Here is a 12,904-nt window from a genome sequence, read left to right as displayed (position 1 = left end):
CTGACGAAGAAAGAAAATCATACAGGTTTGAAATGACAAGAGGATGAGTAAATGGAGACAGAATTTTTATTTTTGGGTGAACTATCATTTTAAATATTGATTTTAATGCAGACTGAAGCAGTCAGACACCTCAAGGTCACCCTGCTCTCGATCTGCACACATCCTGATACAGTTGATATTTTCAGTCGAAGAAACAAAAACAGCATCTTTACAGCCAAACCAACGGCACCCAGAGTGTCCCTCCTCAGCTTTTACTGCAAAGTAAATAGCACCTCCCACACGGCTTCTTCTGACAGCATGGAAAGCTATTTGACCTTGTACAAGAGCAGGAAAGACTTAAAATGCAAACATTGAGGGGTGAAAAGACGATTAGAAAAGTTTGGCTTAGGCCATGTTGGTAGTCGTGGCTTAAGCTGTCTTTAGGTTTTTCTAAACCACAAATGAGAGGTAATTTCACATCAGGAGGGATGTTCCCCAATAACATTAATTTAACAAGCGCTGTTTGTTCAGAAGCTATGCGCCTTTATGTGCTGAAAATGAAGCACTCTTTCCCTAGATGATGCGAATTCAGCCGTGTTTTGCAACATAACGGACCCATCTGGATTTCATTATCGCTTGTGTTTTCTTCAACGTGTTCTCTGAATGTTTTCAATTACTAAAGAGCAACAATGCCACTGTGGCTGATAGTAAACATAATGTGTTGGTCGAATGGAATTTATGACAACGATTACTTTGTTTTTGTTATTTTGTAGTTGCTGACAAACCATCATCATTGGTTTTACTGTGCAAATATTTTAGCTTTTTTTACTGCAACGTGACCATACAATAGCTATTCTGTGTTTATCGACAACAGTTACAGGCTGTTTAATAACTCCTTTTGCCGAAGACATGCAGGCCTGATTTACTTTCTGAAGGAAACAAGCAGAGGATGTGGTTGATATCTGACGTATTCCGGTCGTAGATCACGTGAAACCTGCGGATATTTGAACACATTTAAGGAATTAGTATAGGCTGTAATGTGAGCTCTTCCTTCAGTTTTATTGTACATCCAGAGCGGCCGTCATTGTCACTGAACTGAAGTGCAGAAGGACAGTCAATATTCATTTGTGGGTAAAAGAGCTGGAGTGGGCGTATTGTTGTGGTAAAGTCATTTGGAGCTGTGTATTTAGAGAGAGTCTGTGATTTATAAGAGTGTGGAAAGTGTAGAAATGATCTCATGGGCTCCTTGTAAATCCACCAAGTCTTGGGTTAACAGCATAGCGCAGACATAACATTTTTTGTTAATTTTTTTTTTAAAACAGCACGCATATAATGGCCACAAACTTACTGTTCCACACAGAATTACACTGGAAGTGTTGCTAATGCTCGGGTAAATACATATAAATTCTATTATAATTTGATGTGCCAAAGTAATTCTCAAAAAGCATCTTATTGCTCAGACATTTTATAGCTCAAGGTTTCTTTAAGTGACAAAATAACCAGATTTTTCATCATTTACTCAACCTGTTATTACCTTTATGACGTTCTTTCTTCTGCAGAACACAAGAAAATACATTTTGTAGAAAGTAACCAAACAGCACTGGCGCCCATCAAGTCTTTGAAGGGGGGCCAGTTAAGAACATTATAAAAAATATCTAAGTTTAACTACACTTATGTGTTCTGAAGAAAAAATTCAAAGACAATTCTTTTTGCAGTGTTTAGTTGACATTTAGTATGTGTATGGAGCTATATTGTAGATAGCATATGTACACTGTATTTTTTTTGCTGTAGTTATGCAGCTAGTTGTAATACTGTCATTTCTACAGAGATTTTTTACAGGTTTAATATTCAAATAATTTGATGAAAAACACATCTGTGAAATCCAGAATAAAGTCTCATAATCTAATTCTGAGATAACAACCATCAAAGTTTGATTTTAACCACTATAATTTCAATCTTTGTCATGGCCTTACTCAGTCAATGTTAAAGATATCAAGGTAATATTTTCACAGAATGTTCTTTACATTATGTCTGATGATTTTATGCAGAATACAATAAATCACAGAAAATGACTTTAGCTGGATGTTCACAGGCAGGGTCACGTTTCACGGCAGACTTCTGTATTGAAGCAAAGCTTGGCCCAGATTGAGACATTTTGGACATCTTTTTTTGAAACTCTCTTCTCAAATTCTGAGACACATGTGAGAATACTACGATCTTTCCTCGGGAGTGAAATGAAATCAGACGTCTCCCTCACAAGATGCATGTGACAGGAATAAAAGGACGCTTTCCTGTGAACATTATAAATCTGCAGTGAATTATAGAGAGCGAAGGATAAGTTCATAATGGGACAGCAATGGATCTTTGAGAGCAACCGGAGACCTAAACACAAGACGTCTCGGATACGTACAGCTGGAACTTCACTTATACGGACGGAAAGGACCTGAGGGTGAATAGAAGAGGTGAGTGATTGGAAAAGCAGATGACTGCTATGTTCTTTTCTACGGGCGGTCAGCAGAGCAGGTGTTGACTGGGAGGCTGTTCAGTAAGTAATAGTGTTTCACCTGCGTGCTCATGTAGTCATGTGTTTGATTAACAGCAGGAAGGACCGCCATCCAACATGTGCTGTAAAATAAGATTTAACTTTAAAAACAATGCTTTATTTCAACTAAACCATTCAATAACAAAAAGGAAGAGATAAACATATTTAAAACCCATTCAAGGGTTCAAATTAGTAAGTCAATCTTTTTGAACTTTACTTGCACTGACAATTCAGCTCGCGTCCTGTGTAAAGTGAACTATCAGAGAATCTAAAGGTCTGTGGATTCAGTTCGCAACAAGCGTGTGACCGCAGGTGTTTGAAAGATGTGAATGGACGCGGGCTGGGGATCTGCAGTGCAGCTGGTACATGTGTTCAGGGCCGTTTGAAGGAATTTGGGGGCCCCAAGCAAAATGGACATGGAGGCCCCCCCAACTCCCCGCCCCGCCCGCACACACGCAAAGCCTACAGGAACCCCAGCATAGCCATAAAGTTTAAGTTCAACCACACTTTATATAAATAAAAAAGGTTTACAGTGCATAAACTGCTGTTGCATAAACAGTGCATAAATAAAATAAAATTACAGTGCAAATACTGCTGTTGCATATAATGTGCATAACATTTTAACATTTTCAACAATTGACCATTTGCAAAAAACACCACTGTACCATAAAATCAAATATACATTAAAAAAGTGCACAATAACTAAATCCAACATACTTAAAAACACACACACACTAACATTTTTCAGTTCTCACAAACGTGCAAATTATCTAAAACTGCTGTTTGCGAGCCTTGTTTTCTGCAAAGGCAATGACAATGTCCTCCATGTCCAAAGACTGGCGAACATCGCGCTCAATTGACGTAAGTGCCAGTCCTGTGAGCCTTTCTTGGCCTTTCTCTATTTACACAGTTTGGTGGGAATTCAATAGTGATTTGCACTGTTGTTTTTCTAACAATATGACAGCACACACTTATCAGTTTAAACTCTGGGCTGTGCAGGATATCAGCTGTAATTCTAGAGCTTGTGGTGGTACCTTGTGCTATAGAGGAAACATCAGCACTGAGAAGTGATGCATCTGATGTTGAGGATGAAGTTGATGGTGTAGCTGGGAAAATAATTGAAAAAAAAAATCTGAAATTACCTGTGAAGTACGTTTTACCATTTCACTGTTAGCATATTGAAAGAGGTCACTATTAACAGCTCAGCTCAGTGAGAGAAATTCACTCTACCTTCATCAGTGGAGGTCTCCTTAGGAAGAGCCTGAGGGCTGAGAAATTTAAGCAAAGCACCTTGAGGGAGAAAGAAAAGATGGTAACACTTAATAATAACAATCATTAATAGATGGTAAATTGATAGTTAATTAATCTTTAGTTTACTGTCATTTAACTGTTAGCAAACAGTCTTTTTACTGTTAACAAACAATGAAATTATAATTATATGTTTACTAATTATTAGTAGTGCTGTAAATTAACAGTTTATTGTAACACACATTATATCTATCATATAATATATTAGGTATCGGGTAATGATTAAACATTTTTTGTAAACCTTTAAGAAACCATTTTAAAATATCTATAAACATTACATAGATAGACGACCAGATATTCCTAACACTTTGTTAAGGGTTACTAATGCTTAAAAACATCCCAAGCTAATGTTTGATGCACGGAATTTATTGTGTGGTTTTCCTAACACCCGCATTTGGTAAATAGATCATCACGGTGGAATAGTTAGTATAGCATGCTAACGTTATGCCACTTTCATCAAAACCTATTACAAAGCTATAGCAATGTCATGTCATTAAATACGATAAACAGTGATTCTGGAACAGATCTGCATCTTCCTTATCCCGTTAAAAAACATATTACAGTAGTATGTAACCATATTCCGTCCGAAGTTGCACTAACTGTTCGTTACAAGCAGCATTTGCCGTCAGGCAGGTTACAGGTAACGTTAGCTAACATATTTTTGCAAGCCTACCTGCTGCAAAATGACACCAAGACAAGAAGAGCTATTTTATCCAGTGTAATTTATCACTTACCACTATCTTGTTTATTCTTATCCTCCTCTTCCTTTCTCTTCTTTCTTTTTTGGGATCCTGAAGCATAATTCCGCTTCATGACTGCCGACGGAGGTTTTGTTTTTGCCGGCAGCAGAGATCACGAAAGGGGCCCCTTGAGGGGGATCCCAATAAAAGTGTCATTGCACTTTACTGCATTGACTGTCAAAGGGGCGCTCAGTTTGTCGTTGCGTTTTATTCTTAACCAGTTGTTGTCTTTGGGCCCCAGGCCAGCTCGGGGCCCCCGGCCAGCTCGGGGCCCCAAGCAATTGCTTGGTTTGCTTGCCTTGTCGCGACGGGCCTGCATGTGTTTGTTTTCGTCATTGTCCTTTGTATGCGCACACTCGGCTGGCGTCTCTTTGGTGACTGCGTAGTGACACAGAGGAACCATTCATTACACGCCTGAAACACTCCGCGGTGGGCTTAACTAAATCGCAGCAAATAAATGGAGAAGAGAGAGAAAAAAAGTCGAAGAAAACAACAGCAATTATCACAAGTCTGGCTCGTAAGTTCAGACGTAATTATCTGGAGGTTGTAAACAAGCTGGATATGACTTTTACGTTCTGCGTAAGCCAGCAGCCTCCCTTTTGGCATCGCTTAGTTGGAGACTTACCATTTTATTCTTAAAATCGTTTCTTTTATGGGGCTGTTCAAATTTTACGAGCAAAAACAAAACGCGTGGAACGCGAGCCACTTCGCTTTCTCTGTATTTTTTAAAGTGCTCGGGAGTTTGCGCTCTCGACGTTGCTAAGCAGTCACTTCATTGAAGGCAAATGATAAATGGTCTTCAAAGCACCGAAAATCCACTGCAATAACTCTACTAGATTAATATAATAAATATTTTGTGTGTTGCTCCGGAATCGGTGAAGCTGGTTTGTTGTTGTTGTTACACGACCCGAGTGCACGATGCGGCAAGCCGTTTACATTTCACAATAACGCGAAATGTGAACTTCCGCTTTGTGGTTGGTTTGTAAGCTTTCGTACTTGGTGTGAGGCGCAATTTGCAAATGTTCTGCATGGTGTAGACTAACTGTGTCCTTTAACAGGACACTCCAGTGGATGTTTACTTCTAAAGGCCCTTTGCAAACGACAATATCTTTGACATTTGCGACGCCCTTTGCGTCAACGCTGTTTTTAAGCTCCAGGCTGTCACAACAGAGCTTCTGTTAGTGGACAAACTTACCTCTCCAAAGGTTTAAATAAGACTTAAAACCAAAAGTAATGAGATTTCAGACCCCAGATGGGTAAATCAATCCCTTTATATCCCGCTGTGCCCAGACTCTAATATGGAAGAACATTCATCACCGTCGTGATGACTTAAAACGAATCGTACATCTGCAAGCCAACCCTTATCTACATCACATAAAAAGGTTGAACGGTTCTCCAAGGACATGTAAAGTCAATGGAATAACCAAAAAATGTTTCTGAAAAGTGTTCACTGCAGGCTCTCTCTGATGATTAGACCTCGGCATAAACGCGCTAAAGACATAACCGTCTGTCCGTGAGTCGAATGGAAGAGCGTTTTGTGTCGGGGGTTATTTTTCTTGTCATTAGAATAGTACAGGCTTGTGAAAATGAATGCAGTTGCAGCTGTGGTAATGGTGTTTCATTTTAAGTGAGCGGGACATAGCGACTTGACCCCCTGCCTGACCTGTCTGTTCTGTGATTGACAGATATTGTGAATTGACGCCTTTGATTGACAATGAAAATGTTCTTTTAAACACAGCCAAACGCCCTTAAGGTTTCTCTGTGGTGGTATTGTGTTGCTCGAACACACAAGGCCGTCTGTTGTCTTTCAGCAGAACATCTAAGTTCTTCTTGACACCCGTGCAATTGTCCAATGACCTCAGTGGTAGTAAAAAACTACCTTTTTGGTATTGAACACCCAACTTAACTTCCATCCAATTATTTGGGGACAAAATTGTCTTGCCGGAGAAACCATCTGTTTTCAGTCCATTGGTTGGTCCATCTTCAAGAACACACATTTTCCATGACACTAGAATAATTACACTAAGTTCTTCCAGGGAGTGAATGACACTGTCATTAACACCAGGGGTTGAGAAGAGAACATGCCCTTCAAATTATGTCCTGTTAAACTGCACCTTCTTGAAAAAAAGATGTTTACAGCAATTACATCTTAATGATGTTCCCCTGCAGTCCGAGCCTTCAAGACTTCGAGTCATTTGCTGCAGAGGTCTAATCCGACTCTCCAGACGTTCCGAAAGGTACATTGAGTTGCGTGTATTCAGATTATAAATCATAGAGAAAAGTGTGTGATGTAGGCATGTTTAAACAATCCGTACACACTGTATGTTTTTTCCTAACGCTATTGTGTATATTGGGTCAATCGATCATTTTTATAGTGGATAAAGAATGAGAAATTTGATTTCAAAGGTGATAAATCTAAAAATTGTTTTACAGTGCATGCGCCATAAATACCCAGAGGTCCTGGGTTTGCGTCAATGGAACCGAAAGAGGAAACCTGAGGCACTCGTGGTGGCAGAGGCAGACCCAGGGGTGGTGACATCGGACAACAGATTACTTGGCTTGTAGGGCAATCTGGGATGCCAATTACGCACAATGCCAGATGGAGAGGGCAGGGGTGAAACACTAACCGGCTCGATTAATCTAAACCCTCCATCCGCAAAGTAAAACCCTGCCTTTGACTTTTGTCGAGAAAACTTGTCGACAAGATGTTTATTACCGTTTGATCGCTGTGTGGAAAATAGATTCCCCGAACCAGACACCGTCCTCTGTTTGTTAATATTCCTGCCCAATCAAAAGTGTAATTAGCACCTGCTTTCAATTACATTACTGTCGTGTCAAGCCGGAGATATAGATAGATAAATCATGTCTCACATCACGGAAGATGTGTCGAAATTAGAAAACTATTACAATGAGCTCATAGACGCTTTGACTTCAACGGGAAGATCGTTTATCTTCATCAAAGCGGGCTATCCTTGAGCAACTCATCTGGGGGGGCGTGTAATTGAAAAATGCAGGGAGATGTGATTGTTGGGAGCAATAATAATTTATTACTCTGGGCGCTTGGAGCTCGGGGAGCCATTTGTTTTCATTAACGCGAATTCAAATTACCTTTGTGATTAAAACGTGACGTTGACAGGCAGGAGCTCTGATCCACGAGACAGAACTGATGAGACCTCTAATAAGGGTTATTTGTTTCCCCGGCCGCCGAAAAAGAAGAGCGGTGCTGTTCCTTACTGCTTTCATTTCGCTGTTTATGTGATTGGAGATGTTAACCGTGATGGCTGCAAACTGTCTCTTTACAGAGAATGTGTCCCTGGTCATTAAAGAGCATCAGCTTATTGGATCTGTGAAGACAAAGGCAGAAGACGGAGATCAGAGATGGTCACTGCCGTACAGATGACATCATATGATACTAAGCAGCCATTCTTCCACTCGACTGGCTTTAAAGAATGGTGTTGAATAATGTGGATGGGTGCTCTGATAGCTTATGAACGTAAACAAGTGCTAACTCAATTTGGCACTATTGGAAGCGAGTAAGTTTATCAGATGTGCTCTGCCATGGGTCATTTGATCAGTGGGATGTCAACGTGGCTTATCTGACAAAGTCACTTCTTTTGTTAGAAGAACAGGCAAACATTGAGTTCTCAATTTGCAACCAACACTTTCTGAGAATGACTAAACTAGAGAATCTTTTTGTGGAAAACAAAAGAAGATGTCTTGAGAAATGTTTCAGACTTTTGTGTCCAAACAATAGAAGGTCATAAAAGGGCTGGAATGTTGGGTATATGAAAGTAAAATGTTTTGTTCTCCTTGAAAGCCTAAATTAGTTTGTAAAGAACACGTAGTGATATGCTTTATTCAAAAATTGAAAGAAAAAAAAGAAAAAGCTCACAGGAAATCAAGCAAACACTAACTACAATTTTAAATGTACATTTAGTCATTTCACATTTATCCAAAGTGACTTACAAAGAATTCAGGGACCTATAAGTGATATGTCATAACAATTTTATCAATATTAATATTTTGTTGATTTTCTTTTGCAGTAAAATTTTTTAGCCATTCTCCTGGGCCTTGACTTGATAAGTTTATTTATTAAAACTGTATATAAACATCTGTCTGAATAGAGTGGACATCACCCCTACTACCACCAATAATCCAGTTTAAGCATATGGTAATTTCTGGTGTTAAAGTGATAGTTCCCCCAAAAATGAATTCTGTCATCATTTACTCACCCTCTTGTCCTTTCAAACCTGTATGAAGGTTTTGGCAGAACACAAAATAAGACATTTTGAAGAAAGTTGGTAACCCATTTGCTTCTCTTGTGAATGGGTGCTAGTTAACAACATATATTTTTTTGTGTGTTCTGCGGAAGAAAGAAAGTCATACAGGTTTGAAATAACAAAAGGGTGAGTAAATCATGACAGAAATTTCATTTATGGGAGAACTTTAACACTCCTCCTGTTTTTACATGAATTGGGCTTTTATAGATGTGAAGTGTGTGTTTTATAGATGTAATATCCCAGAGCGATGTCAGAATATTGAAGAAATAAATAAAAAGAGATGCCTGCAGACTGAATTGTGTACCTGTAGATGGCACAAGAGGACTCAGTGGCATTTCTGATGTTTCTGTGCATCGGTGTGATGCTGATAAGATCCATGCCATTTACAATGCAGGAAAATGTCTTCTTCTCTGTGTGTTAATTTGTAGTTTCATATGGATAATAAAATGACCTTTTTTCTCAGAAGCTTGGAGAAATTACATATTCAAAAAACAGCAGCAGTGTTTTCCATAGACAATTTTCGGGTGTTTCATAGTTTTATAATTAGGTGTGGGTAGGAAATGACTTAAAACATTTTCCATAAAATATTTTTAAGCTTGAATGGCTTTCATCGGCACAAAAGTTTTCCTTTTCGGAAAACTGAATTTGACTGCCCGATTGTGAAATGTTCTGAATGTTGTTGTCCAAATTATTGTTGTTTTTACCAAGCAATATTAGCAACGTTTTAGTCGTTTTCCAAAATATGCTCCCCAAAAATTGGAAAATAAAGAAAATAGCTTTGTGCAGATCCTAGTAATAATGCTCATAAATACATTCTCCCAGGTGTGTGTGTTTGCGTAGGAAGAGGAAGTTCACAAGGTGTCTGAAGTTTTAGTAGCCGGTTTATACAGTATGAAGGATATGGAACATGCCATATTTCTCACATGTTGTCACTTCATTAATAATAAACAACGGTCACTGGCAGACACACACTCACACAGACTACTAAAGTGTTTTGCCTTCAGTATCATCAACCTTCTGGTTGAAAAAAGTCTCAGAGAGAGACAATGGGAAACGGGAGCTCCCCTGTCCCTACATAAAACGCACACAGTCTCCTCTCATCGTGTGGTAGATTTGGCTCCGGTTACCACACTTCCTCGTAATTCATCACTCGGCCAATCAAAAGGAGGAGCTGTCGCCCCCAGTCCACAGCTCGTGTTTCATCCAAATATCAGTCAATAATCAGGCATATCAGTCTGTCTGATCTGAGAGAACTCAGCTGAGGTCGCTTGGAAAGTGAGCTAAGAAAAAAGACATCAAAGGGTGTAAGCTGTATGTTGTGTATTCATACATCCAGCCAGCAATTTACCTCTGAAACGACTTAATTGATGCATAACGACTTGCTTCAATTTCTCCCTGCCTTTACGTTGTCCAAAAACAGCACAAATAGGAGAATTAGGCAAAAGAGAGGAAAAAGGAGAGGAAAGCCCAGGTGATGTGTTTGCACATATGGAATCCCCCTGTCTCTGTGGGCAGCTTGTTTCATTTTCCAAGCTTCTAAAAACAACAGCCATTTCACGAGAGGCACCCCTTCCATCTGCGAGCGGAAGATATTTAAAGTTCGGCTTCTTTCTTTTTTTCCTGAAATCAGCTGACCTGTCAGAGCTTATTTGATTCTGGAGATGTAACATTCTGCATATATGTTCTTGTAGCTCAAGTGGTTATTACTTTTAATAAAGGTGGCTGGCAGAAAATGTGGCATTTATCACATTCCGTAGATTACTACATTGAAATAAAGATTTTGACAAAACCGACTAAGACTGAAAATGTGTTTAAGGGGATCCGTACCAAAGGGTATTCTGAGCAATTACATTATCAAATCCATCACGGTTGCTTGTAAAGCAATGAAAACCAAAGCCGCTATGAACAACATCGCTGACATGAAATATCACCAAAAGAAAATGTCTAGAATCCCACAGATCTTCACGCAACAGTAAATGAACACTCCTCTGCTTTTTTATGGCTGCCTTTTACTGCTGCTAACATTGAGGTTCAATGCCATGATAAATGCCACACAACAAAGAACTTTCAGTCGCCTTTGTTGTGAAGTGTGAAGCTCACAAATTGTTAAGCCAGAGTTGAAATATTAAGTTTCCCTCCTCCACCCAACGTGTTTTAATGGCAGAAGTGGGAGAGGGCACAAATGCCAGAGGCTAAATCCAGGCCATCTGCTGTTCTCTGTGTAAAACAATGATAATATTCTCCTTTCCCATCAGCTTTGCCTTATCCTAAACATCCTTTATGTGTTTTCATAAATGCTTATGTAGATGCAGGTAAGAGCAACTAAAGTTGGGTTGGTTATACACTTATACGTGTATATGGCCATAAACAAACAACAGAAATAAGATCTTTTAGTATCACAGATCTCAATGTTATGAATATAATTTATATATAATCATGATCATTTTATAGAATTTTAAAATTTTTACAAAATTTTCATGTATAAGATCCAAAAAACTGATTTTTCACATATTTTTAAATAACGTTGAAAAAACATCAAATTACAGAATAGACTGCAAATTTGCAATATAAACAGGGGAAAGTGTTATTTTTACAGGGAAAACTGTTTTTTACGGAATATTTATTAATAATTAAAATAATTGTAATATAATTTATTTTTTTAACCGTTTTGTTTTACACTATATGAATATTAATCCTATAAAAATTCTCCCAAAGTCACATAATCCGTGTTCAGCTAGTTTTTGTGTATTTTTTATTTCTCTCGTAGAATTTGACACTTTGCAACATTAATGAGAACTTCATGAATCTCCTGAGTTTTGAATAATCTGTGCAATAAAAACTGCACCATTATGTCAGTTTTCTTTTTTCTGTATGAATTCAGCCACACATCCAGTAAATCACGTATGAAAATGTGTCCCACATGAAATAAATCAATACACTTTGTTTACACAGATTTCAAATAATTTAAGAAAAACAATTTCCATTTATTCAAAATAGACCTATTGAATTTCTTATAATACTTTGTAAATTTTTTCAATCTGAGAGTATTCTGGCTTGATTTGCCTGACCCTCTTAAACTGAAAACAACTGCCCTATAAAGCCACAGAATAATGATGATAATGAAGCTCGCTGACACACATTGTTTGCAGGAGAGAATTTAAACGTCTCACCTACAGTCAGATCTGGACCCGCGGGCCGCAGCGGGTGAGTGTGACTAATTATCTGGAGAATAGTATTTATACATGGCAGGGCCATTAGCAATTTAAGCTCATGGGTGGCACAGCGGGGAGAAACGACAGGCATTGTAACCGGCCACATCAGCCTCACTACGTCTTATTCAGCCCTTAAGCAGAGTCTGCCATTTCAGAGACCTTAACCTTCTTAGCGGGTTAGCAAAACAAACAAACGTCTCCCATTATGGAAAACTGCACTTGTTCTGCTTAGTCTCCAAAATGTTAAAAAGTAATTCAGCTCTGAATGCAAATTCAACTTGCAATATACTAAACAACTTGCATCTATGTTCTAATTTAATGGTTGCCCGTAGTGCATTTGCAATTGATTCATGCATTCGAGATTGAAATTTGTATGTTCGGTTTGGCCATTTACATTCTGTGCATAATATTGGTTAGACAGGAATTGTAAAAGGCATATGTACAAAAAGCAAAAGATCGACCAATGAAAAAAGAAAACCTGCCTGTCCATTGATGGAAGCCTAATGGCAGAGTGGTCAGTCATCATGAGCTTTCATAAAAGGTGTAAAAATACCAGACTGCTCCAAGATAAACTCTCTCTCCCAGAGTGTGGCATTTACCCTGGCCAAAGCCAGAGGGCCTGCACTTACCTGGAGAAAAGCTCCATTGATGTGAACTGGTGCAAAACGCTCGCTTCTGTTTGAAGTGTGCTGCACATGCTAGCCTGTGGGAAATACTGGGTTTTTCCATATTCTTCGCACTACAGACCGTGTGTCATGGGCAACCCCTGTTTGTACAGGTATTGGTGACAGCTTTTAACAGGGATATCCGAAATGACTCAGGATCACTTGGTAATTTTGGGAA

At 38.8% G+C, this 12,904-nt stretch overlaps 1 protein-coding gene across 1 annotated transcript; it reads right to left on the bottom strand.

Moving 5' to 3' along the window:
- Nucleotides 1-3,087: 3,087 nt before the first annotated feature.
- LOC306904190 (uncharacterized protein) lies at nucleotides 3,088-4,651 on the bottom strand. The gene is made up of 3 exons (XM_079473941.1): nucleotides 4,564-4,651; nucleotides 3,752-3,811; nucleotides 3,088-3,627 (listed from the first exon to the last, which is right to left on the bottom strand). Exons 1-3 carry the CDS (start codon nucleotides 4,640-4,642, stop codon nucleotides 3,374-3,376), a joined length of 393 nt encoding a protein of 130 aa, XP_079330067.1. The 5' UTR covers nucleotides 4,643-4,651; the 3' UTR covers nucleotides 3,088-3,373.
- Nucleotides 4,652-12,904: the final 8,253 nt, after the last annotated feature.

The sequence above is a fragment of the Barbatula barbatula genome (assembly GCF_947034865.1).
Source record: "Barbatula barbatula genome assembly, chromosome: 14".
Classification (NCBI taxonomy): domain Eukaryota; kingdom Metazoa; phylum Chordata; class Actinopteri; order Cypriniformes; family Nemacheilidae; genus Barbatula; species Barbatula barbatula.
This window is presented reverse-complemented; position numbering and strand designations above follow the sequence as displayed.

Coding starts and splice junctions, on each gene's coding strand:
- LOC306904190 (XM_079473941.1), bottom strand. CDS start 4,642: ATGAAGCGGAATTATGCTTCAGGATCCCAAAAAAGAAAGAAGAGAAAG. Junction 3,812..4,563: donor TAAGAATAAACAAGATAGTG/GTAAGTGATAAA, acceptor TTCTCCCTCAAG/GTGCTTTGCTTAAATTTCTC. Junction 3,628..3,751: donor GGAGACCTCCACTGATGAAG/GTAGAGTGAATT, acceptor TTATTTTCCCAG/CTACACCATCAACTTCATCC.